The sequence below is a fragment of the Doryrhamphus excisus genome, chromosome 13, assembly GCF_030265055.1.
Source record: "Doryrhamphus excisus isolate RoL2022-K1 chromosome 13, RoL_Dexc_1.0, whole genome shotgun sequence".
NCBI lineage: Eukaryota > Metazoa > Chordata > Actinopteri > Syngnathiformes > Syngnathidae > Doryrhamphus > Doryrhamphus excisus.
Genome location: NC_080478.1, coordinates 9,644,795 through 9,668,781, shown reverse-complemented (window position 1 = coordinate 9,668,781; position 23,987 = coordinate 9,644,795). Strand labels below are relative to the sequence as shown.

The window sequence follows — 23,987 nt, the reverse complement described above, 5'->3', positions numbered from 1 at the left end:
TATAAATGATGTTTATGAGTATAAATACATCACCTGCATGCACCTGCTCGCTTCCTCAGGCATCATCAAACACGGAGGGGTGAAGTCCAACATCACGCCCTCCTACTCAGAGCTCCAGTATTGTCTGCGCGCACCCATGATGAAGGAGGTTGCTGAGATGAAGGTCAAAGTCGAGGCTTGCTTTAAGGCTGCTGCCATAGCGACTGGCTGCCAAGTAAGCGTACATAAAATTATTTACGCTAAATTATCCAGAAAATGTGCAAAGTGATGGGTCAACGTTACCTTTATTGCAGAATGTCCATCATACTTCATACTTGCTTTCTAGGTGGAGATAACCTACCCGGAACACACCTACTTGAACATTGTTCCCAACACCACACTGGAGAAGCTTTATGAAGTTAACGCACAAGTTTTAGGGATTGAGTTTCCGGAAAATATCGCCGACTATGCTGGTACGTATATAATAATCACTTTTTAACATAAGGAAACTGGGGGTGTTCAAATCCATCGCCACCGATCAGGATCAGCTCGTATCTGTGAAAAATGACGGTATTGATATTGACCAATTTCAGTACAATATATTATGTTTAAAAATATATATATATATGTATATATATATATATATAATGCAACTTCATTCTGGTAATATCACAAAGTTTTGTCTTGTAACATTACTCGGTTTTACTCTTTATTATGACTTTTTCGTATATTTTGATGATGTTCTTGTAAAATCACTACTGTTTTTTTGTGTGCCAACTAGTGCCAACTAGTTCAAGTTTATATTTTTACATTATTTTTCTGAAATTACTGTTTTTTTTCTCTCGCAAGATCACAACTTCTTTCTCTCACTTTATTTTATTCCACTTTATTTTCACTTCATTGTAAAATTAGCATAGTTTTATCAATTTTTGCTAGGTTTTCCATTTTCTTATTTAATTTTCTTATTTAATTATTATTAGATATATATTTTTTTCTTATTTAATTTTTTTTAATTTAAATTTTCTTATCTCTCTTATTTCTTATTTCTTGTTTAATTGTATTTTTAGAATGTGCCGTGGGCCAAGACAAAAACAGCCCTGGCCAAATGATTATTATTTTTTTTAAATAAATATCTCCAAAAAAAGATAAAATTCTTGACTTTTTTATGAGCTATTGAGCAGAGTGATTTAAATTTCAGCACCAGGCTTGAGTACATCACAAAAGGAAAGTGTTCTTTGTATTGTATGTTGTCTGATTGGATTGATTTTAAACTTTTATCATTTGTCGCAGTTGCCACAGACTTCGGCAACGTGTCATACGTGATCCCTGGGATCCATCCTATCTTCTCCATCCTCACGACCGCTTACAACCACACCGAGGCTTTCGCCAAAGCGGCAGGTAGTACCACACAACGTTGTTATTCTCTGTTTAAGCCATGACGGTCATTTGGGTTTTGCTTGTTTACTTGGTGCGTCCCCTGTTCCGTCTGCTGTGCCAGGCTCTGAAGAAGCCCAGATGTACACCCTGAGGGTGGCCAAAGCTCTGGCAATGACAGCTGTGGATGTGCTGTGCAGCCCACATTTGCTGAGGCAAGTGAAAGACGACTTTGCTCAGGCCAAAGTGAAGCAGGAGAAATGAGGAGTTGACATGAGTACACAAGTTTAACAGCAGATGTCTGTCACGGCTAAGGCATTTGTTTTGGGTGAGGTCTTTATTTAGGCAAATGCTTTTTTTCTGCAAATATCAATGGAGGAGATACAGTATCAATGCAGTGTCTTATTTGAGGTATGGTGTGTATTTATCCACGTGAAATTCACTGGGGCGTGGCAACGACGACAGCGAAGGCTATTAGTGGAAATGCAATAAAATGTCTAAATGATACTAAAGTGTACAATACAGAAAATCCCACTGAAATGAGTCCTAAAACTGAGTTGTGTCATGTATTACAGGGTTTTGTCTTTTTTTCTGGTATCATGGTACATGATTCTACTTTTCCTGGCAAAGGGTATAGGTTTGACTCCCGGCCAGGGTTGCGTCAGGAACGGCTGCTAGTGAAAAAAAGTGAAAGAAAAGTCAAAATCATATAGCACCAGGAAATACTCATAATAAAGTTAAAAAAGGTACAAAATGTATCAAAATGGCCCCGGCACCTACAGTACTACCGTCAACACTGACATTTAGTAGTCAAGGAGGCCCATAACCCACATTTGGAGCTGATATTCATTTGCCGTAAAAGTGAAAATATTGAAAAATACATAATACACTCCAAACTTTTAACTTGAACTCAAATTATTCATCATCAGCTGTGTAGTAAATCAATTGTGACTTACCCCCCACTTGGCCCTGTGAGCCGAGTTCTGGTTGGATTTTGGTGATGAAAGTGATGGTGATTAAGTTATTGAGGTTACTTATCTTGTTCAATCCCAGCCATTTTTGATGATTTTGGCAGATTTTTCAAGGCGCACAGAATATTGTGTTCTTGGGCTATATGGTATTTACCCAAAGAAAGATTAGACTCTCATCTTTCATCAGAAAAAAAAGTTCGTTTCTACCTTTTTCCGTTCTTTAGTAATCAGCAGTAGAACAATCGGGAAGTTTCAGGAATTTATCAGTTCTCAACAAAAAAGGGAGAAAAAAGACCTTTTGTGAAAAAATAGCATAACTTTTACTTTGACACAAATTTAGCCATAAATATTTAGCCAAAATATCTAAACAATGATGCCACGACATAAACAACACAAACAAAATTTTATAAATATAACACCACTCCGGTTTCCTCCCACATTCCAAAAACATGCTAGGTTAATTGGCGACTCCAAATTGTATGAATGTGAGTGTGAATGGTTGTTTGTCTATATGTGCCCTGTGATTGGCTGGCGACCAGTCCAGGGTGTACCCCGCCTCTTGCCCAAAGACAGCTGGGATAGGCTCCAGCACCCCCGCGACCCTCGTGAGGAAAAGCGGTAGAAAATGAATGAATGAATGAATGAATGAATAACTTCCTTCACACAACACGGTGAAATAGATGCCTTTTCACTTCCTGATTGCTGCGTAGCGTGTATATTTAAACAGGAAAGATGCATCCTGAGTTCTTATAAAATGCACTTCTGCCACCATGTGGTCATTTTCATTATAACCTCACCTCTCACACAAAAAAAACCCCATAAAAGACATATAAATACATCTTTGGGATCAAATAAGTTAACTATAGTTTGGCTTCTCAAAACAATTTGACCAGAACTGGGCTCACAGGACCAAGTGGGGGTGGTAAGTCAACATTGATGGACTACACTGCTGATGGTGATATCATTTCATGTCCAAAAATCCCAACTATCCCTTTACGGCATCAGAGAGCGATGTTTACCTACTGCATGTATTGTCTTACATCTGCACCAGTTGTCTTCCGTCACATGTAAACTGAAAGAGTTCATTGGCGGAAATCTTCACAAGGTTAAAAAACACAACATCACACACTTGACATCTCAGGTTAGGAGTTTAATACCTGTGTTTTTCCTCATCATTGAGATTTCGCACCTCGGCTCACAGTCAACCTCAAAGCCTCACGACACCAACAGAAGAGACAAGCTGCACTTATATATAGTATATATATATATAAAAAGAAGAAATAAATATATATTTTTGAGTACAAGTACAATAGCCAATGCTTTGGATTTTTTTTCTTTTACATTTGCATTTTTTTTTTAAATATGAAACGTCGTTGAATCACAGAAATGCATTGCAGTTAGCGTCACAGCGATAGAAAAGTCACAAGGAGACATACGTCGAATGTGCTGAAAAAGACCACTTCCACATGAGCGAGGGCCTGATTGTCATAGTGTTTTTATTACTGATTGCCAAGATGTAGGAGGAGGTGATGGAGTGTCTCTGAACTGTAACTGACCTGCGTGGATGCTGATCATCTCTCAGAGCAGGAGCAACATCAAGCCTTAGCAACAGTTTTTTTTTCCATGAACAGCACGACACCACAGACACTGGAACCAGAACCAGTTGTAAGAGGCCAGGGGTTGAGAAGGCAGTGGTCCTCGTGTGCGGCGGGCGGCGTTCCTCACAATTTCATGAGCATGAAAATGCGCTCATTGTAGCAGAGGATGATCCTTACGAGTAGATGGACCAATAGATGATGTTGAAGAGGATGTAAGCCCCGGGAAAGACGACCCGCGAGTACTTGTCTATGGCGTGGGTGTCGATCCAAATGTTCACGTAGCCCCTGGTGGGCTTCACCTGGCCTGTGAGCTGAGGATCGTTCAGCGCCACCTGAGCCAGAATCCGCTCCTGCCGCCCGCCGTTCTCTGGCATGCCGTAATTCCCCGTAGTGTTGACATCCATGGTGCCATATCCGGTGATCATTGGGTCGATCATCATGTCGTCCGGGTTGCCGATGCCACACGTGCAGGGCAGCTGGGCAGACAAAATGATGATTTTATTCATGTTCAATCAGGGCCCATAAATAGGGATGTTTGTGATGGAAATGTTCCTCGGGGGCCGCGTGGGTGATTGGCTCCATATGCCGCAGCATTTGCCAGATGAAAAATAGTACGGTAATATAAGCAAGATTCGCCAGTCATCAGCCATAACCCCGAGACAGGCTTAAAATGATGCAATTTAACAACATAGTCATTGCAAATGAAGATAATATATTATTCTCGGTTGTGTAACATTAAAACTTTACATTAACCCTGTATGATATTAATTTATATATATATATATATATATATATATATATATATATATATATATATATATATATATACATATAAGTAACACTTTTTTTCATAGGTTGGTTGTTCCTGCGACTTATACTCCAGAGCGACTTATGAATGAAAAAACTGTTTATGTTACATAAACAGGACATGGACACCTTTTCTGTTCATGTTTATTTTTTGTGTAACTGAATAACCATTGTGTTAGCATAGCTTACATCAATTCAGCCTGTTCTCTATTCTTTGATTTTTTTCTTTATTATTGTTAGAATTTGCCTTCCAAGAGGACGTAATGTCTGTTTTGGTCAAGTAGTTTGTAAAATAAATTACCCACAAAAAATGCGACTTATACTGCAGTGCGACTTATGTATGTTTTTTTTCTACCTAATTATGCATTTTTGGCCTTGTGTGACTTATACTCCAGTGCGACTTATGTATGTTTTTTTTCTACCTAATTATACATTTTTGGCATTGTGCCACTTATAAATAAATAAATAAATAACTCACAATGCGACTTATACTCCAGTGCGACTTATGTATGGTTTTGTTTCTAACTAATTATGCATTTTTGACCTTGTGAGACTTATACTCCAGTGCGACTTATGTATGTTTTTTTTCTACCTAATTATGCATTTTTGGCATTGTGCCACTTATAAATAAATAAATAAATAACTCACAATGCGACTTATACTCCAGTGCGACTTATGTATGGTTTTGTTTCTAACTAATTATGCATTTTTGACCTTGTGAGACTTATACTCCAGTGCGACTTATGTATGTTTTTTTTCTACCTAATTATGCATTTTTGGCATTGTGCAACTTATGTATGTTTTTTCTACCTAATTATGCATTTTTGGCCTTGTGCGACTTATACTCCAGTGCGACTTATGTATGTTTTTTTTCTACCTAATTATGCATTCTTGGCATTGTATGACTTATACTCCAGTGCGACTTATGTATGTTTTTTTCTACCTAATTATGCATTTTTGGCCTTGTGCGACTTATACTCCAGTGCGACTTATGTATGTTTTTTTTCTACCTAATTATGCATTCTTGGCATTGTGCGACTTATGTATGTTTTTTTTCTACCTAATTATGCATTTTTGGCCTTGTGCGACTTATACTCCAGTGCGACTTATGTATGTTTTTTCTATCTATTTATGCATTTTTGGCATTGTGCGACTTATACTCCGGAGCGACTTACAGTCCAGAAAATATGGTGTGTGTATATATACACAGTGGACGAGTGGTTAGCGCACATGCCACACAGTTGGGAGACCCAAATTCGATTCCACCCTTGGGCATCTCTGTGTGGAGTTTGCATGTTCTGCCCGTGCATGCGTGGGCAGCGGCTCAACTTTGAGCCCCCCCTTCCTCGGATGACTGAGCTCCTCAGGGTGAGTCCAGCCACCCTATAGAGGAAACTCATTTCAGCCGCTTGTATCCGTGATCTTGTTTTTTCGGTCACGACCCATAGCTCATGACCATAGGTGAGGGTGGGAACATCAATCGATCGGTAAATTGAAAGCTTTGCCTTCTGGCTCAGCTCTCTTTTCACCACGACGGTCCGGTACAGCGACCGCATTACTGCAGACCCAGCACCGATCCGCTTATCGACCTCACACTCCAACAACTCCACACTCCCTCATTCGTGAACAAGACCGTAAAAGTTAAGTGAGAAAAAACATGTGAAATGTGGTGACGCAATGAACCACTGTAGAATATCTTCTCAGATTATTGATGCATCTTAAATAACCTGCCATGCAAACAAAAAAAGGGGTGCCCAGATAGTGGTGTCCATTATTTGTGACCTACGTTTGTTTGTTATGTAAAATAAAACAGCAAAAAACGGTGGGAGCACAATGAGAAGAGAAAAAGTAGAAATTTTAATATGAATAAATCATGCTAATCTTAACATTTTAAGCCCTTTTATATCATTAATAAATATATCTAAAAACATAAAAGTAGTCCACCGAATCCTTTGACTTTTAAGAATGTGGCCCTTTTTGGAAAAAGTTTGGACACCCCGGGACTAATAACGATTAAGATACTGCTGTATTTGCAACAATTTTAGCTGCAAAAATCTAACCATACATTTGAAATCTGCCATATCACAATAATACCAAATAGGATTTAAATCTTTTTTTTTTTAGGTAAACCTCTTTTCATCTGCCCTTTTGCATTTGGCAGATGAAAAATATTAATATCCATGAGCTCAAGTCCCAGCAATAATTGGCTGTAGCCCTAAGAGAGGCTTAAAGTGATGCAATTTAGAAAATATGTATTGCAAATATGGACGTATTACATGGTATTTATAGTGGTATAGTGGGATGGTATTGTTACAAGAGCTGTCTTCACATCTCGTGTGTCTCTATTTGCGTGAGAATTTTTTTTAAATAATGGTATTTAATTAATAAAAATTGTAAAAAAAAATGTATTACATAATTTCTATACAATTATATATCATTATTTTTATTGAGTATATTTTTTTCACACAAGGCTTCAGCTCAACTCCACAAATGTGGCTCTGACACTTCTGACATTGAGAAATGTGATGATAACCGCAGAGCAATGACTTTATGTATTATGCATTGGTCTACATACTGTACATCAGCACTGGAGTTTTACCTAGCAGTTAACTTCTTTTTACACTTGTATGGCAGTTCTGAATATTAAAATGCAACATATGATGCTGATAATTTGACCCTGGAACGGACTGTTTCAATTTGCATTGTTTCCCATAGGAGAAATACATTGAAATACAGGCATCCATTTTTTCTGTGTGTGTGTGCATATAGTAGAAGAAAAAATACTATGCAGGCAAAAAGTGTGTTTATGTGCTCTACATACAGTAGACGCCAAGCAGATTAAACTCGTTTGCATTCACGATAAAAAAACAACATTTTCAAGCAGGAAGACGCAAAAATGAGCACCTTTTGGGAGCATTGTTGCTTCTAAATAAAAGTGCATTGTATTCATTCATTTGAATAAAACAATAACTTGTTTGCTTAAGTGCTATCAGGGAGATGATATGACAAAAGCGCTGATGGAGCTGTGGACTGTGACGGACAAAAAGACAAAAAAGGTGCTTACTCTCTCCCTGAGTTTCCTCTCTTTCCTCTCCTGCACGGTGGAGAGGTAGTTGACGGCTGCGTACTCGATCACGGACAAGAAGACAAAAACAAAGCTGACCCACAGGTAGATGTCCACTGCCTTGATGTAGGACACTCGCGGCATGGAGGCATTGACCCCGGTGATGATGGTGGACATGGTGAGGACAGTGGTAATGCCTGCGGTGAGAAACACACACACACAAACACTTAAATCACTTCAACAGTGGAAATTATGTGAGGCAGCTTGCATGGCCGTGCGTCACAGCAAGGTCAGACAGGAAATAAATATACAGGACAGGATGTTGTGCCTGCAGGCATCCTCTCTGGCATGCCTTCGGGTACGGACCGTCACATTAGGACTTTAATAAACTGCATTTTATTTCCGATTGTGTAGAAGGCACATGTATAAAAGTGTTGAAGACCCCATCAACAACAGAAGCCATTGATGCCACGTAGTAAATAACAACCAAGCTTTAAAGCTTAGATAACATTTACCGAGGCTCTAGGGATGTTCTGATCACGTTTTTTTTTAATCCATGAGTGAAATCGTCCAATACAGATACCAATACCAATCACATACATGAAGTATAAATGTTTAAATGTATACTACTGGCTATATTAGGGCTTATTCTCGTGAGAGCTACTTTGGCCAAGGGCTACTCATTAGCTTATTTCAAGCCAAACAAAGCTTGTTTTACAAGAACATGAACAAAATGCTGGTACAGTAAACCTCGGATATATCGGATTCAATTGTTCCCACTGGTTTTGTCCGATATAAGTGAAATCCGTTATATGTGTATACCGGAAAATGTCCGTTTTACGCATATATCGGATTTATATCCGGTATATGCGTAAATCGGATTTTATCCGTTATAAAAAGGCACTTCCTTGACTATGTTTCCAATGTACCTGGACGCGCAGGCAACGCTGCAAACGCTGCAAATGACGTCGTATAGCGGCCTGTCACGATTCGGCGAATCGGAGCGCCACGATGCGGCCATCCAATATATGCGAGGAAAATTTTATGGAAATGCATTGGAACGGGACTGGAGATTTTGAAATAGGCGAAATAGGCGAAATAGGCCGAAATAGGCGAAATCCGTTATAAAAAATCCGATATATGCAATGAATTTTTATTGGAAATGCATTACAGAAAAATTGGTTCTTTTTTATCTGTCCGTTGTGAGCGAATTTCCAATATATCCGAGTCCGATATATCCGAGGTTTACTGTACCCACAACTCGCCTTTTGTATTTATTTCTAGTCTTCTCACATTATTAACTGAAAACCTGAATGAAAAGCAGGTTTGCCCGCCTCTGCTGGGCCCCTCCAGTCACATCCGCTGCCAACTCCCCAACAAAATGCCGGCGCTCGTCCGTCAGCTGGGCACCACTGCTGAAATCAGTGTGCACAACGCGTATTTCGAGCAGAGTGCAAACACATATTCGTCATGGTCCACACGATCTGTGCACGCTCATTGGACAGTGCCGAAACTGACATGCATCCTCCACGGAGTTAGAAATGGTTTCAGACGGCACGCGTGTCGCACATCATCCGCAGTCCAATGCAGCCTCGCACACAACAAAAGTTCCTCCTGCACTAAAAGTGCCGTACTGAGGCGGTACTAATCCGAAAAATTTTGCCCACACTTGCAAGTACAGCGAGTTGGGACCGAGGCTTTATAGCCGCTGCCTGACAAATGATCACATAGCGAGCCTCAAATTCACCACACCCCGCCAAGTAGTCACCCCCAGATGCCAAAGCGCCACCACGGTGAGACATATTTGAGGCCTGTTTTGTAGGGTGCAAAACTTATATCACTCTCACAAAGACAGGAAGTCCCACACACGGCAAACATGGTTGAGCTGAATGCTGCACCGGGAGCAGAGGGGATTGGCATTTTAAAGCAAGTATCGGTCGATAACTTTTTTTTTTCACTGATACGGTCGGTGGCTGATCGATCGGAACGCACCTTAGTTTGTACCTTTCTCTGTGAAATCAAACTCTTTCAAGATAAGGTTTTTCATTAAAAGGGACCTATTGGTTGTGGACTCCTATAGAGCAGCTACACACAATAACCCGCATAGAAAGTTTTCTAGAGCTTCCAGATTCTGCACCTCTTCCTACAGTGTCCTTCCGACCAAAACAGCAGTCCTAAAGTTCCTCAATCTCCTCTAAATTCAATTACTTGCATTTATTTGCTATAGCATTGTGTTGTCATGTGATGCCAATCACACTTTGCTCTCCCTGGTGGTGTAATGATAAGTGCTTCTGCCTTTCAGTGCAGATGTAAAACCCATTCATGCGACCCCTGACAGAGAAGAGCTGAAAGACAGAAAAAATCTTCAGTTGGTGTTTTTTTTCTCTCTCTCTGGCAATTAAGCTGGGTGACAGCATCTCTTTTCAATCTCATTATAGTTCATATGACAATCTGAATTTGGTGATTAAATATAAATCAGCAGCTAAATGTCACTGGCACTGGAAATGTTTTTGCTTGTTTGTGCTTATCCCAGCTGTATTTTATTTGAGTGTCCTCTATGGCCTAGGTTAGTTAGTTAGTCACACAAATTGTCATGGGGGTATGGGAATAAAACTGAAAAAATGTGTGCTTAATATGCACAATTGGCAGGCCACACAGTGGGCGAGTGGTTAGAGTGCAGAGCTAGGAGACCTGGGTCCGATTCCCTGCTTGGGCATCTCTGTGTGGAGTATGCATGTACTCCGGTTTCCTCCAAAAACATTCATTCATTCATTCATTTTCTACCGCTTATCCTCATGAGGGTCGCGGGGGTGCTGGAGCCTATCCCAGCTGTCTTCGGGCAAGAGAGAGGCGAGGTACACCCTGGACTGGTCGCCAGCCAATCACAGGGCACATATAGACAAACACCCATTCAAACCATGCACGGGGAGAGTGTGTTATAAACATATAAGAAATGCTAAAAAGGGACAGCTGGGAATGTTCAGGAAAATACAACAACATGAAAAGCATACCAGAGTATTCAAGAGTCAAATTGCATGTTGAGTACTCAAAACGTGTACATGTTGGCAGGTATGTGCTAAAATGAACCTGACAGTCCGCTCCTCGATGGATAGTTTAACAAAGCCTTATTTCTATAAACTACTCGTAGTCACTCACTCTGTTAATAGATTTATTGATTATTGATTAAACTGTTATTTTTATAATGCAGTTATTTTAAGGCATCAACCAATAAGTTTCTCTCAAATCTACTTGTATAAGACACTCAGTTAATAAATAAATTCATTAATTCATTCATTTTCTACTGCTTTTTCTTCACGAGGCTCGCCAGCCAATCACAGGGCACATATAGACAAACAACCATTCACACTCACATTCATACCTATGGACAATTTGGAGTCGCCAATTAACCTAGCATGTTTTTGGAATGTGGGAGGAAACCGGAGTACCCGGAGAAAACCCACGCATGCACGCAAACGCCACACAGAGATGGCCGAGGGTGGAATTGAACCCTTGTCTCTGTGAGGTCTGCGCGCTAACCACTCGACCGCCGTGCCGCCGCTCCAAAAACATGCTAGGTTAATTGGCGACTCCAAATTGTCCATAGGTATGAATGTGGGTGTGAATGGTTGTTTGTCTATATGTGCCCTGTGATTGGCTGGCGACCAGTCCAGGGTGTACCCCTGCCTCTTGCTCAAAGTCAGCTGGGATAGGCTCCAGCATACCCCACGGTGAGGATAAGCAGTAGAAAATGAATGAATGCACAATTGGTATTGTTGAAAAGGTACATGACTGTGAAACCTCTTCTTAATTGGCATTAGAGCTACCACAGAATACAGAAGTGTGAAGAAGACTGGACCGGGTCTTTACCTAGAGGGACTCTGGCAGGGACGGCCCTACGATCAATCCAGAAGGACACCCAGGACAACATGACCATGAGCGTAGCAGGGAAGTACGTCTGCAGCAAGAAGAAGAAGATGTGACGCCGCAGGGTGAAGTGGATGTACAAGCGGTTGTACCAGCCTGGCAAGAAGAAACACCTTGGTTAGACACACACACACATTCACACACACACACACAAATACACATGCATACATTTGCACTGTGTTCCAGCAGCTGATGTCACATGAAACCACTCGAAAAAAAATGTCTCCTTCTATTTCTGGAGAGGGAAGATAGCACACAAAATCCTTTTAGAACTTCTGAGGCTCTTCTGAGAAAAATGTGCTCTTGGAGAAGTGCTACAGGGCCTTCAAAGCGCTGCACACGTTGTTCATTTGGCATCACTAGGGAGATTAAATATTAGCACAGTCCTCCGGGCGGGTTATATACGAGGAACTTAGTTTTCATTTAGTCTGATCCCCCTTGTGGAATAGACCCCGAAAGCAAAAATTGAGTGAAATTGAAATTATAATGTGATTGTGAATGCTCATATTTGAATTTAACACGCTGGAGAAGATTACCTGTGCTGCTGTAGAAAGCCAGCTTGGTGGTGGTGTGAAATTTCTGGATGAGGAACTGGGACAGCGAGATTCTGTCATCCGTATTCAAGGATTCATTTCCTTTCTTCCAGTAAAGCATCAGGTCATCATCGGTGTAGGCATCTATGAGGGTGGGATCGCGTGGTGGATGATCAGATTATTTTCATCAAAAGCAATATTAGCAACATTGAATTTACTCCACACTAGTATATACACTCTAAAAAGTCATTCAGAGTATCTGTTGACACCATAAATGCAATGTAAAAAAAATGTAATTAATTGATTTAGATAAACTTTCTAAGTTGCTAACTTTATTTTTTAAGTTATGCTCAAATAATAATGTTGGCTATTACATGAACTTAATTTAGAATGTCATATACACTCAAATTTTATTGTTGGTAAGCTTAAAACAAAATTCAAGTTGCCATGACTTAATAAAATTAGCTTGGTAACATAATACACACACACACACACACACACACACACACACACATATATATATATATAGTAACTGCTCCTTAAAAAGCTGTGTGCATTGTTATTATAATTAAGTAGACAACAAATTAAACTACTTTGAATAAAATGATTAAGTCAGTTGACTTAACATATTTTTTGAGTTACAAACTTAAAAACTTGTCCCTATGAAAACAATTATTCAGTAAGCATTACTTAAAATAAGCGAAGAGGAAAAGCTAATTTGTGCAACCGCAATATTGTTTGTTGGTTCAAAGCAATTTCAAATTAAGTTGTCATAACGTAGAAAGACTAATGGAAACTGTTGCGTTGATTTTTTTTTTGTTGTTGAGGCTAAACGTTTATTTTTTTAGTGTATGTGAGATACTAGTTAAGTATTCAATGTACATATATATGAGTTCTAGTATCTATATCACAAATGTACGCAGTGAGAATGATGAGAGAAACTGTAAGCTTATTAAAAGAGAGAACAAGATGATTGGGAGCGTGATGTCCGCCCGTGGTCAAATCCAACCAGTCTCCATATGTGATGTACTCACAGCTCTCGATCTCTAATGAGCATGTTTGGGTGTCCAGAGGGAAGCGGCTGAGGTCCATGTTGCACATAGCGGTGACTGTGACCCTAATTTATGAAAGAACAGAGACAAAAAAAGCACAACATGTCAGATAGATTGTGTGTAGAACTGTCACAGTAAACACTGATATGTACACACAAAGAGTGACCAGTGATTGACATGTGAGACGGACCAATGACTGCATGAGCAGTGAAACAAAGCACACTATTGACTGTGCAGAAGGTATCATCAGTCCTTATAATATACGTAATATATTATATATATTATAATAGGGCTGCATTGTGGTCTAGTGGTTAGCGCGCAGACCTCACATCAAGGAGACCAGGGTTCAATCCCACCCTCTGCCATCTCTTTGCATGAGTTTGCATGTTCTCCCCGTGCATGCGTGGGTTTTCTCCGGGTACTCCGGTTTCCTCCCACATTCCAAAAACATGCTAGGTTAATTGGTGACTCCAAATTGTCCATAGGTATGAATGTGAGTGTGAATGGTTGTTTGTCTATATGTGCCCTGTGATTGGCTGGCCACCAGTCCAGGGTGTACCCCGCCTCTCACCGGAAGACAGCTGGGATAGGCTCCAGCACCCCCGCGACCCTTGTGAGGAAAAAGTGGTAGAAAATGAATGGATGAATGAATATATAATATATTATAATATAAGCAAGTTATTCCTGGTGTGATGCATTGCAAACTACAATACAACCACAATTAGCCATTAGGCTTTTAACAGGAACCTAAAAAGGGGGAACACATCACCCCAATTCTGGCCTCCCTGCATTGGTTGCCTGTTCGCTTTAGGATTGATTTTAAGATTTTATTGTTTGTTTTTAAGGCGTTGAATGGGCTGGCCCCCAAATACATCTCGGACCTCATCCAAATTTACCCTCCAGCACGGTCACTGAGGTCCGAGGGCCAGCTCCAACTTGCGGTGCTCAAGACGAGACTTAAGACCAGGGGAGACCGAGCCTTTTCTGTGGTTGGCCCCAAGCTATGGAACTCTCTCCCCTCCCAAGTAAAAAAGGTCCCCAACATCGAAAGCTTTAAGTCTCGTCTTGAAGCCCACTTTTATTCTCTGGCTTTTAACTCGGAGTGAGTCGTATAGTCCTGTCTCTTTTTGTTCTTTCTTTTTATTTTAATTGGTTTTATTTTTTATACTTTTATTGCTTTGCTTCTATATAATATCTATTTTACTATTTTAATTCTTAAATGATCTTTTAGTTTTGGATTAAATCCAATTTGTACCTTTTATTTTTTGTATTTTATTTTCACTTTTTATTTTACTAGTCTGTGCAGCACTTTGGAAACTGTTTATAAAATGTGCTATATAAATAAAGTGGATTGGATTGGAACCACAACAATATGCATATTTATAATATTTTAAGCTCACAATGACGTGTTTGCTGCTGTGTTTACCTGAGGCTATACAGCACGTTGCCGTCTGGATAAACCCTCAACATGACGTTGTCCGTAGTGGTGTCATGTATGAAAGAGCGCTTGGAGTGCACAAAGAACATGTCTGGAACCCAAATCTTCTTCACCAGGCGACTGTCAAATGTCATGCTCTGGTTGTTGGTGCTGGGGAATGCCAGGCGCTCGTCCTTCCAGTAGTGGCGTAGATAGAGCGTCATGGTGAAGTCCTACAGGAGGACAGCATATAATAATTACCTTGGGATGCTCCATATTGGCTACCTTAGGGGTGCTGATATTGGTAGCTGCTCTTCACTCAAACTAATGTCTATGTTTATGCTTCTTTTACTGTGATTCCACTGGATGCATTTTACAAAGAAACATTGTTTTGTGCAAAATAAGACAAACTATGCAATATGCAAAATAAGTTATAGAAAAAAGTGCCATATTTATTGCAAACATTTAGGCTCAACTAATTTAAAAAAAATCCTGACCAATAGTCAACTACAGTAACGGTAGCAGCAATGATACAATTTTGAAAGCTGCACATTTCACATGGCACAAACACCCACACAAGAACAAAGTGCAAAACATGAAACTCTGGACAAATACAATCAGTGAATTTACACACTGGGTTTACTTGAGTGTTTTTTTACACACCTTATTATTTTGCTACATTGTTGCTCAGGTGCATTTTCCTGGGATTTGATCTTATGGTAATGTAATGGTTTAATTTTATTTCAACATGCATACATGGAATACATAACATAATTCAATTCACATTTCCATATGACCAAATAATCCTGCCCCTCCCCCCTATCTACATCTGTTGTAGTGCATGCATTATTATTATTAATTACATTAGAAGTATTGAATATGATATATATAATGACCCCTTACTCATGTATACTGTGTGATGTTCTTAGTTCTAAATTACTGTATGGTATGGTATTTAGAGGTTATCACAGGGTCTGTCTGGTATCAGGCCCAGTATCATGCCCCCTTCCGTCTCGGGTTGATACTGGCATCTTATTATCATATACTATTTAATCAAAAGGCCATTTTATTTCAAGACATTTTCCAGTTTATTACATGTGTCTGAACTGTTTGCCTTCATGGAAGTTTAGCTTTCGTTTTTCCATCATGTAATGATGGGAATCAGGCTCGTATTTATCCCCATTTTGTTTTCTGATAGATAAGATGAACATAGATATGTATTTGTCTAACTCAGGTGGGGGAATACTTTCTACAAGTCTTCGTTCCTTCTTGAAGTTGATGAGCCATTCAGAAAAGAGCTTTAGGTCACTTTCCGGCTTGTATTAGCATTTCAAGTTTTTTCGATCATTTCAAGAGTGTTCTCCCCATTAATGGTGATAAAACGTTCCATTTCCAATATTCTGTTTGCTATTTTCCCTATTTGTCTTTCACCCGGAGTGTCAACCGCTGACATGTTGACAGAGCACAGACGGCAGCAAAACAAACGCTGTGTGTACACGCTAGTGCACTGTTCTCTGATTGGTTGTTTCACGGGCCTGATACCAGAACAGCACGCTCTGAGTGGACAGCTATGGGGGCTGATACTGGACATGGTTAAACTCTATATTTTATCAGTATCACTGCATTTTAGCCTTTTCCCGTATCATTCATGGGCGGTTTCTAGGGTATAGGGCCAATTAATGTTGTAGTATGTGATAATTATAGGTTATCACATGGTTTGTCTGGTATCAGGCCAGGTATCATGCCCCCAAGTGTCAGTATCAGCCCGAGACCGGGGGCATGATACTGGGCCTGATACCAGACAAACCATGTGATGATCTTATTATCACATACTATTTAATCATGAGCTTATTATCATGTACTATTTAATCAAAAGACCATTTTGTTTCCAGAAAATGTTCAGTTTATTACATGTATTATATCTAAACAGTGTAAACACAATAATTGCAAAATATTTCAACAATAATATTTTATCAACAGTTTTATCTTATCAATGTCTGACAATTAAAGTTCCATTAATCAAGTTTGGGTTTTTTGGTGACTGGAGAAGCACTAGGAATATTTATAGTGTGTGTTCACGCTTGTGCGCTGTTCTCTGATTGGTTTCACGGGCACGATACAGCTACGGGGGCTGATACTGGACATGGTTAAACTCTATATTTTATCAGTATCATTGCCCTGGGCTTTGACACAGTATCATTTCGGCCTTTTCCCGTATCATTCATGGGCGCTTTCTAGGGTACAGGGCCAATTAATACTGTAGTATGTGATAAGGTATGTTATGGTATGGGCGCAATTTGATGAGGTCTCACTCGCACAACAATATGACACCGATATACTCCGATATCTCATTTTTATGCATGTATCAGCTGATATGTATTATTATCTCCAATACATACAGTAAATATGTTTATTGATGTGCTTGTAGTTCCCACTCACCATGTCCACCTCAGAGATGGTGTCCAAACTTTCCACCTGAACATCTACTCCGACAGGAATGGGAGGACCTGCAATACAGCTCATTAGTAAGTAGTAGCAGTTAATGCAACATACTGAGTCAGTCTAGCCCGAGATTGTACAGTACATGTGACCTATTTCTGCTTTTTTGACTCAGCAACATCATCCTCCGATAAGTGCATGGACACAATTAGGTCGCAATAATGGATCAAAATTGATGCGGCGGCAGAGATGAAAATCCAGCGTGCTCTTCCACTTTCCGTAGGACATGCAGATAAAATGTGATGCGGCGAAATGTGATTTTTGCGTGATGAGTCATGGCTACAGTCAACAACATGAAAGAAAGCTCTAATAGCAACTGTAAGAGACACTTTTTAGGCCCACTTGAGAACAAACACAAAAGCTGTATTAAAAATTCAGCAAAAACGTAGCATTACTATCAAAGACGGAATTTTCTTACAATGGATGTGTTTCTGCAGGCGTACCTAATGAAGTGACTAATGAGTCTATATTCAATAAATACACACGTTTATAAAGCTAATAAAGCAGTCTACTATACATCAGATCGCTCTTAGGTAGAGTGAGTGCTAGACGAGATGTCGATGTAAAGAACTCAGCCTTCGGTTTGCCTTGATAAAGTCATTAAGCACAACACGACACTTTGCGTCTCTGATCGGTCACAATAGCACACATTTTGCAACAAACAGTCATTAATTTCTCCGCTGACCTCCGAAGGCAGGCCTCATGGTGAAGTCGTGGTCGTCTATTCTGAGAAGCTGCTCCGACTTGGTCATTAGGGACTTGGTCATGTCAGGGCTTCTCTTGTAGATTGGGCTGCGGATCGAAGCACGATTTATACAATTTCCTTTTTAGATTAATCCCTAATACGGGTCTAAATATACTAAAATGTCTTTAACTCACCTTCCTGTTTTGTGACCTGAACCTCCATCCATTCCTGTTTCTCTTCGAGACCTAATGATGGACATAGACAAGTATGTAAAAGTGCAACCTCCAAATAACCAATTTGGAGTTCAACCGAGTTTGTCTGTAATGTATAATTCCAAAGTCAAGGAAAACTTTGGAATGAAAAAATATCACACATAATGTCACACATTTTTATGCTGCTCTTAAAGTGGGGTGACAATGATTGTGTGATGATAACCGTAGAACCGTAATTAAAGCATATTGTGTCCCTTCAATATATTCATTCATTTATTCATTTTCTACTAGGTATCCTCACGACGGTCTCGGACGTGCTGGAGTCTATCCCAGCTGTCTTCGGACGAGAGGCGCGGTACACTCTGCACTCAAAAATTAAATGTTTAGCCTCAATAAAAAAAATGAACACAACAATTTCCATTAGTCTTTCTTAGTTATGACAACTTAATTTGAAATTGCTTTGAACCAACAAACAATATTGCATTGCACGAATTACTAGCTTTTCCTCTTCACTCAAAGCTTATTTTAAGTAATGCTTACTGAATAATTGTTTTTAAATAAAAAAGAATAATAAGAATAATAAAGTTTTTAAGGTCGTAACTAAAAAAAATACGATAAGTCAACTGACTTAATCATTTTATTCAAAGTGGTTTAATTTGTTGTCTACTAAATTATAATAACAATGCACACAGCTTTTTAAGTAGCAGTAACTTAATATATTATATATATATATATAATTTGCGAAATCAAATAAATAAATAAATAAAATTTGAGTGTATATGACATGCTAAATTAAGTTCATGTAATAGCCAACATTATTATTTGAACATAACTTAAAAAATAAAGTCAGCAACTTGGAAAGTTTATCTAAATCAATTAATTAAATTTTTTACATTGCATTTATGTATTAAATCAAGTGGTGTCAACAGATAAAATTACATTTTAGAGTGTGGACTGGTCGCCAGCCAATCACAGGGCACATATAGACAAACAACCATTCACACTCACATTCATACCTATGGACAATTTGGAGTGGCCAATTAACCTAGCATGTTTTTGGAATGTGGGAGGAAACCGAAGTAATCAAACTCCTACTCTGCACGCTAACCACTCCTATACCGTGCAGCTTTAATGCAATATGGTAATAATATAAAATATGATGATAATACAGGCTGTGGCGAGTGGTTAGCGTGCATACCGCACAGCTAGGAGACCCGAGTTCAATCCCACCTTTGCCGTTTGCATGTTCTCCCCGTGCATGCGTGGGTTTTCTCCGGGTACTCCGGTTTCCTCCCGCATTCCAAAAACATGCTAGGTTAATTGGTGACTCCAAATTGTCCATAGGTATGAATGTGAGTGTGAATGGTTGTTTGTCTATATGTGCCCTGTGATTGGCTGGGCAACCAGTCCAGGGTGTACCCCGCCTCTCGCCCGAAGACAGCTGGGATAGACTCCAGCATACCCGTGACCCTTGTGAGGATAAGCGGTAGAAAATGAATGAATGAATGAATGATGATAATACAATAACAGGAGGTCCTCGGTTTCCATCATATTATGATAAAAGTGTGTTGATGTCACATATTTCGAACAAGAAAAAGGTCTTCCCTTCCTTCTTTGATTATTTGTTTTGGAGCGGTGTCCCAAGACATTTGTTTTAATTCGTGTTTCTGTAAAAATTAATAATTAGTTGTCAAACAACAGATAAAATACACAAAGTATACTGTCACTCATAGTAACAGATGGCATTTGCTTTACAGTAATAACAGGGGACCTTCCCAGTGTGTGTACATACTACATAGTACTCAAAATATGACATTACGTTGCTCTAGAGCCTGCAAATCTATAATATATGGACTTAAAGACAGCTTTACAATCTGGTTTTCTACCGTTGTTAGGATTGCCGCATCCTCAAGGAGATGTATAGGCTGTGATTACAGTACATCACACACACGTAAAATGAAAGCATCAATCACACACAGGTCAAAAGGCCAAGCCTTTTGAATCGAGGCATGTCTTCTATGGTGTGACTTTTCCAGAGGCGTGCCTTTCTGAACATTCATCACTTAGCTGGCTTTCGTCAGACCACCAGCGGCACGAGGGAGAGAAAAGATGAATTCCAAGCCCCCTTTAAAATGGATTAATGGAGTAGAGCATGTTGTGACAGACAGAGACAAATCCCTCTGACAAGCACAGACATGCATAAAGAAAACAGCACAGAGGCATAAGCAAAGAAAGAAAAAGAGAAGGGAGGGGGGGGGTGGAAAAGGAAATAAGAGCAAATGATGGCTGCTGGCTGTACTGATGGCCGATGGGTGCTACTCGTCTGCATCCATCCAGCAGCTGGTTCCTAATCCTCTTGGCAGAAATGATGCTCCAATCCCCTCTCGGACTGTCATCAGAACACAGCTGACTGTCTGTCTGCACTTTGCTTTACCTCGCGGCACTTGCTGCTGTTTGCAGCATCACTTATATAGGAAGACTTGAACATGTAGAATGGAGCAGCGTGGATCATTCCTCTGCTTTCTACTTCAAGCCTTGCCTAAAAGCTTGTGGGGGGTGGTTTCTGGCGCCGTCCTGCCGAGATTTCCCTTCTTAAGGCAGAGAGTAAGGGGAAGAAAATCAAAGTAACAGTAAAAAAAAACACCCACAACCTCTCAGCGGCGGCATGTTTTTGTAATTTCACACTCTGGGAGGAGGCGTTAAGCGACAGGGAGATGTTTTCCTCCGTGGGGAAAATGCTGCGGGCCATCAGGATGAACACGACAGTGAAACCAATAAAGACAAACGACTCTGAAGTCGTAGAACTCCAAATTCTACTCAGCTTTTCTGAAGAAATACCGCTCTGAAGTTGTTGCCGTATGTGAGACATCTCGTGAGAATTCAGCTCAGTGAGCATGTAAAGCAATAATTGGTTTATGTTTCATGTCACACCCACTTGTATTCAAACGACTGGGCCTGCCACACTGTGATGGAAGTAAGAAGTACTGTGTTAATCGTTTATTTTGTTGAAATTAATTGTATTTTCAGAATACGCATATAAACAACAAGCTCAGAACCAACCCCCTTTGGACACTTTTACCGCAAAGAGGGAAAATGTGATGACAATCATTCATTCATTCATTCATTCATTTTCTACCGCTTTTCCTCACGAGGGTCGTGGGGGGTGCTGGAGCCTATCCCAGCTGTCTTTGGGCAAGAGGCGGGGTACACCCTGGACTGGTTGCCAGCCAATCACAGGGCACATATAGACAAACAACCATTCACACTCACATTCATACCTATGGACAATTTGGAGTCGCCAATTAACCTAGCATGTTTTTGGAATGTGGGAGGAAACCGGAGTACCCGGAGAAAACCCACACATGCACGGGGAGAACATGTAAACTCCACACAGAGATGGCCGAGGGTGGAATTGAATTGTAAAGCGGTTCCACCTAAATAGACTCACTATTAATATTATCATACTAATATTATATACTAATATAAAATCATACTAATATTATTATACTATTAATACTCACTATTAATGACAAACGGCCACTTCTGCACAATCTTTCCAGCCACATCGCGCCTTCACAAACCTAAAGTCCAACCTGTCATGTGGAATTTGACCTAAAGGGATGAGTAACAACGTCTTCTTTCAGTTCTTCCAATCTAATTCTAATCGTGTCAGGCAGAATTAAAGTCAAAGTCACATGCAAGTTTTGGCACTTTGTCTATGCATGTACAATATTGCATGTTGCGATATTTGTGTTATTTCACACAGACTGTATTCATTTGCGAAATGTTTGTTAGGTGACATCAGTATCGTTAAAGAAGTGCTAGACAGTATCAGGTATCAGGAAGAAAGCCAGTATTGAGCACAATTTATTATTTTAGGAAAGAATGTTTAACTTATTTTTATAATTATATGAATATTAACAATGTGAATATTTCCTATGAATCCCCTGTGACAGTTTGACCCTGGAATGGATTATTTTCCATTTCTATCAGAAAATTGATATAAACAAATCCAAAACACATATTGTGTCTGACCTTAGAGGTTCTCCATTCATTCATCCAATCCTCACAAGGGTCATTGGTATGCCGGAGTCTATCCCAGCTGACTTCGGGAGAGAGGCGGGGTACACCCTGGACTGGTCGCCAGCCAATCACGGGGCACATATAGACAAACAACCATTCACCTATGGACAATTTGGAGTCGCACGGGGAGAACATACAAACTCCACAAACACCCAAGCGGAGAATCAAACCCAGTTGTTCCCAATCACCTGACTGTGTGTCTTACATGCTAACCACTCGTTCACCGTGCGGCCCCTTTAGAGGTTCTACTGTAGTTAAAAAAAAACCTAATTGTGACAGCAAGATTGATAACAAGAGTCTGCAGGGATTATGTCTTTCAATCGAGTTTGTGCAGATAGATGATTGTGTTCCTTCTTCTACTTAACAAGCACCAATCAGCCCGGAGATGATTAGTGACAAAATACTCCACGCTCCCAAATGACCTGAGGCACTTTTATTGCGCCTGATGATGCTTATGAGGAGAGAACGGATCAGCCGTTTAATGTCTCTGATCTATGATCTATGATCCCTGCAACAACAGCTGGACAAGTGATAGTGTATCTAAAGGCGGTGGGATTATGATATGATGGGCTTTGCTGTCGACCTTTTGCGAACATCTTATCGTGTTCAGAAGGAACTAATCAGAACCCCATTGGTTGGCCGCAGGCTACGACTAAAGCTTGAGTGGGTATTTGTGTGAGAAAATAATCCGAACGATAAAAAGATGGGAAGTTTCGCTTTTTTACAGTCCAAATTATCGGAGATGTTTTTTTTTTTTTTTTTTAGAATTCTAATAAATGATTATAAATATTAACCAAAGGAATGAAGTCCAAACAAAATAATTTTCTTCATCAAACCGATGGATCTAGAATTAACCACAAATCCATTAATTTGCTACTCCAGATAATTAATCATGAAGCGTTCATTTAGATGAGATTCCCAGCATCTTGACTAAGAAGGAGGAGTTGTAATGGAATTACAGCAAAAGCAGTAATCCTATTTATATTAATGAGGCAACAATTAGCATACAGGGTCAGCAGGAAGTGACCACCAAGGGACAAAAAGGCTGGCTCACTGGCCTGCGGCGGTTGTGGGGCAAAAGTATTCTGCAGTGGTACATAAATAGATGTGGGGATTTAGGTCTCCCTTGCGCTTCAATCTGTTGTATGAAAAAAAAAAAATCCCCAACAGGAGGAGGGGGGAGGTGAGGTAGCGCACAGGTGACACAGGAAACACCGGCCCACATCCTGTAACTCGAACCTGCAACAAGCAGTGATTTGGTAGTTTGTACCTGCTTTGTTTGAAGGTCTCCAGCTTGTGACCCCGCGACCGAGTCGTCTTCCCGGCGGCGCCCGCCAGGAAAACGCACAGGTAGAACACAAAAGCAGTATCCATCCGCATGGCTCACAATACCCGGAGGACAGACCTCGACCAGTCAGTCAGAACGCGCTGCTCCCCTCCTGGGATCCAACTACTTCCTCGGGCATTCCCATCAGCCAGCGTCTGAGCTCCTACGTTGGGAGAAAAAAAAAACAAAAAAACAAGCGACGCTACACTGGGTTATTCTATACGGGCCAAGTGGAAAACATCCTACGTCCTCCGGTGCTTAATCTCCACAGTGGGAAAAGCAATTTTGACTAAACCCATAAATCCTTCAGCGTCAGATGGTGCAGATTTGATCCCTGCAGCGAGCGAGCGGCGGATGCGCCTGCCTCTCTGCTGCACTCACTGATGTGCTCTACTCTACTTTGCACCGCCCAGAAACACCAATTCCCACAATGATGCGGCGTGCTCGCGTGGAAGGTCAACG

General features: G+C 40.2%; 2 protein-coding genes across 2 annotated transcripts in view; one reads left to right on the top strand and one right to left on the bottom strand.

Moving 5' to 3' along the window:
- Positions 1-1,880, top strand: part of LOC131140526 (peptidase M20 domain-containing protein 2-like) — a 5,996-nt gene extending 4,116 nt beyond the window's left edge. Inside the window, exons 5-8 of the mRNA XM_058091028.1 lie at positions 60-214; positions 326-431; positions 1,240-1,377; positions 1,478-1,880. Of these exons, the coding sequence (XP_057947011.1) occupies positions 60-214; positions 326-431; positions 1,240-1,377; positions 1,478-1,617 (539 nt within the window). The 3' untranslated portion in view covers positions 1,618-1,880. The remainder of the gene's footprint in view (positions 1-59; positions 215-325; positions 432-1,239; positions 1,378-1,477) is intronic.
- On the bottom strand, positions 1,155-23,987 carry LOC131140525 (gamma-aminobutyric acid receptor subunit rho-1-like). Its single transcript, XM_058091027.1, has 10 exons — positions 23,469-23,987; positions 18,098-18,148; positions 17,904-18,010; positions 17,159-17,226; positions 14,729-14,952; positions 13,285-13,367; positions 12,254-12,394; positions 11,661-11,813; positions 7,794-7,990; positions 1,155-4,398 (listed from the first exon to the last, which is right to left on the bottom strand). The coding sequence occupies exons 1-10, from the start codon at positions 23,576-23,578 to the stop codon at positions 4,096-4,098; spliced, it is 1,437 nt and encodes a 478-aa protein (XP_057947010.1). The 5' UTR covers positions 23,579-23,987; the 3' UTR covers positions 1,155-4,095.

What these genes read in the sequence shown, in the direction of transcription:
- LOC131140525 (XM_058091027.1), bottom strand. Translation starts at nt 23,578, where the DNA reads ATGCGGATGGATACTGCTTTTGTGTTCTACCTGTGCGTTTTCCTGGCG. An exon ending in CCATCTCTGAGGTGGACATG is followed by an intron (nt 14,953 to 17,158) that starts GTGAGTGGGAAC and finishes GTCCTCCTGTAG; the next exon opens with GACTTCACCATGACGCTCTA. An exon ending in GGCTTTCTACAGCAGCACAG is followed by an intron (nt 11,814 to 12,253) that starts GTAATCTTCTCC and finishes TCTTCTTGCCAG; the next exon opens with GCTGGTACAACCGCTTGTAC.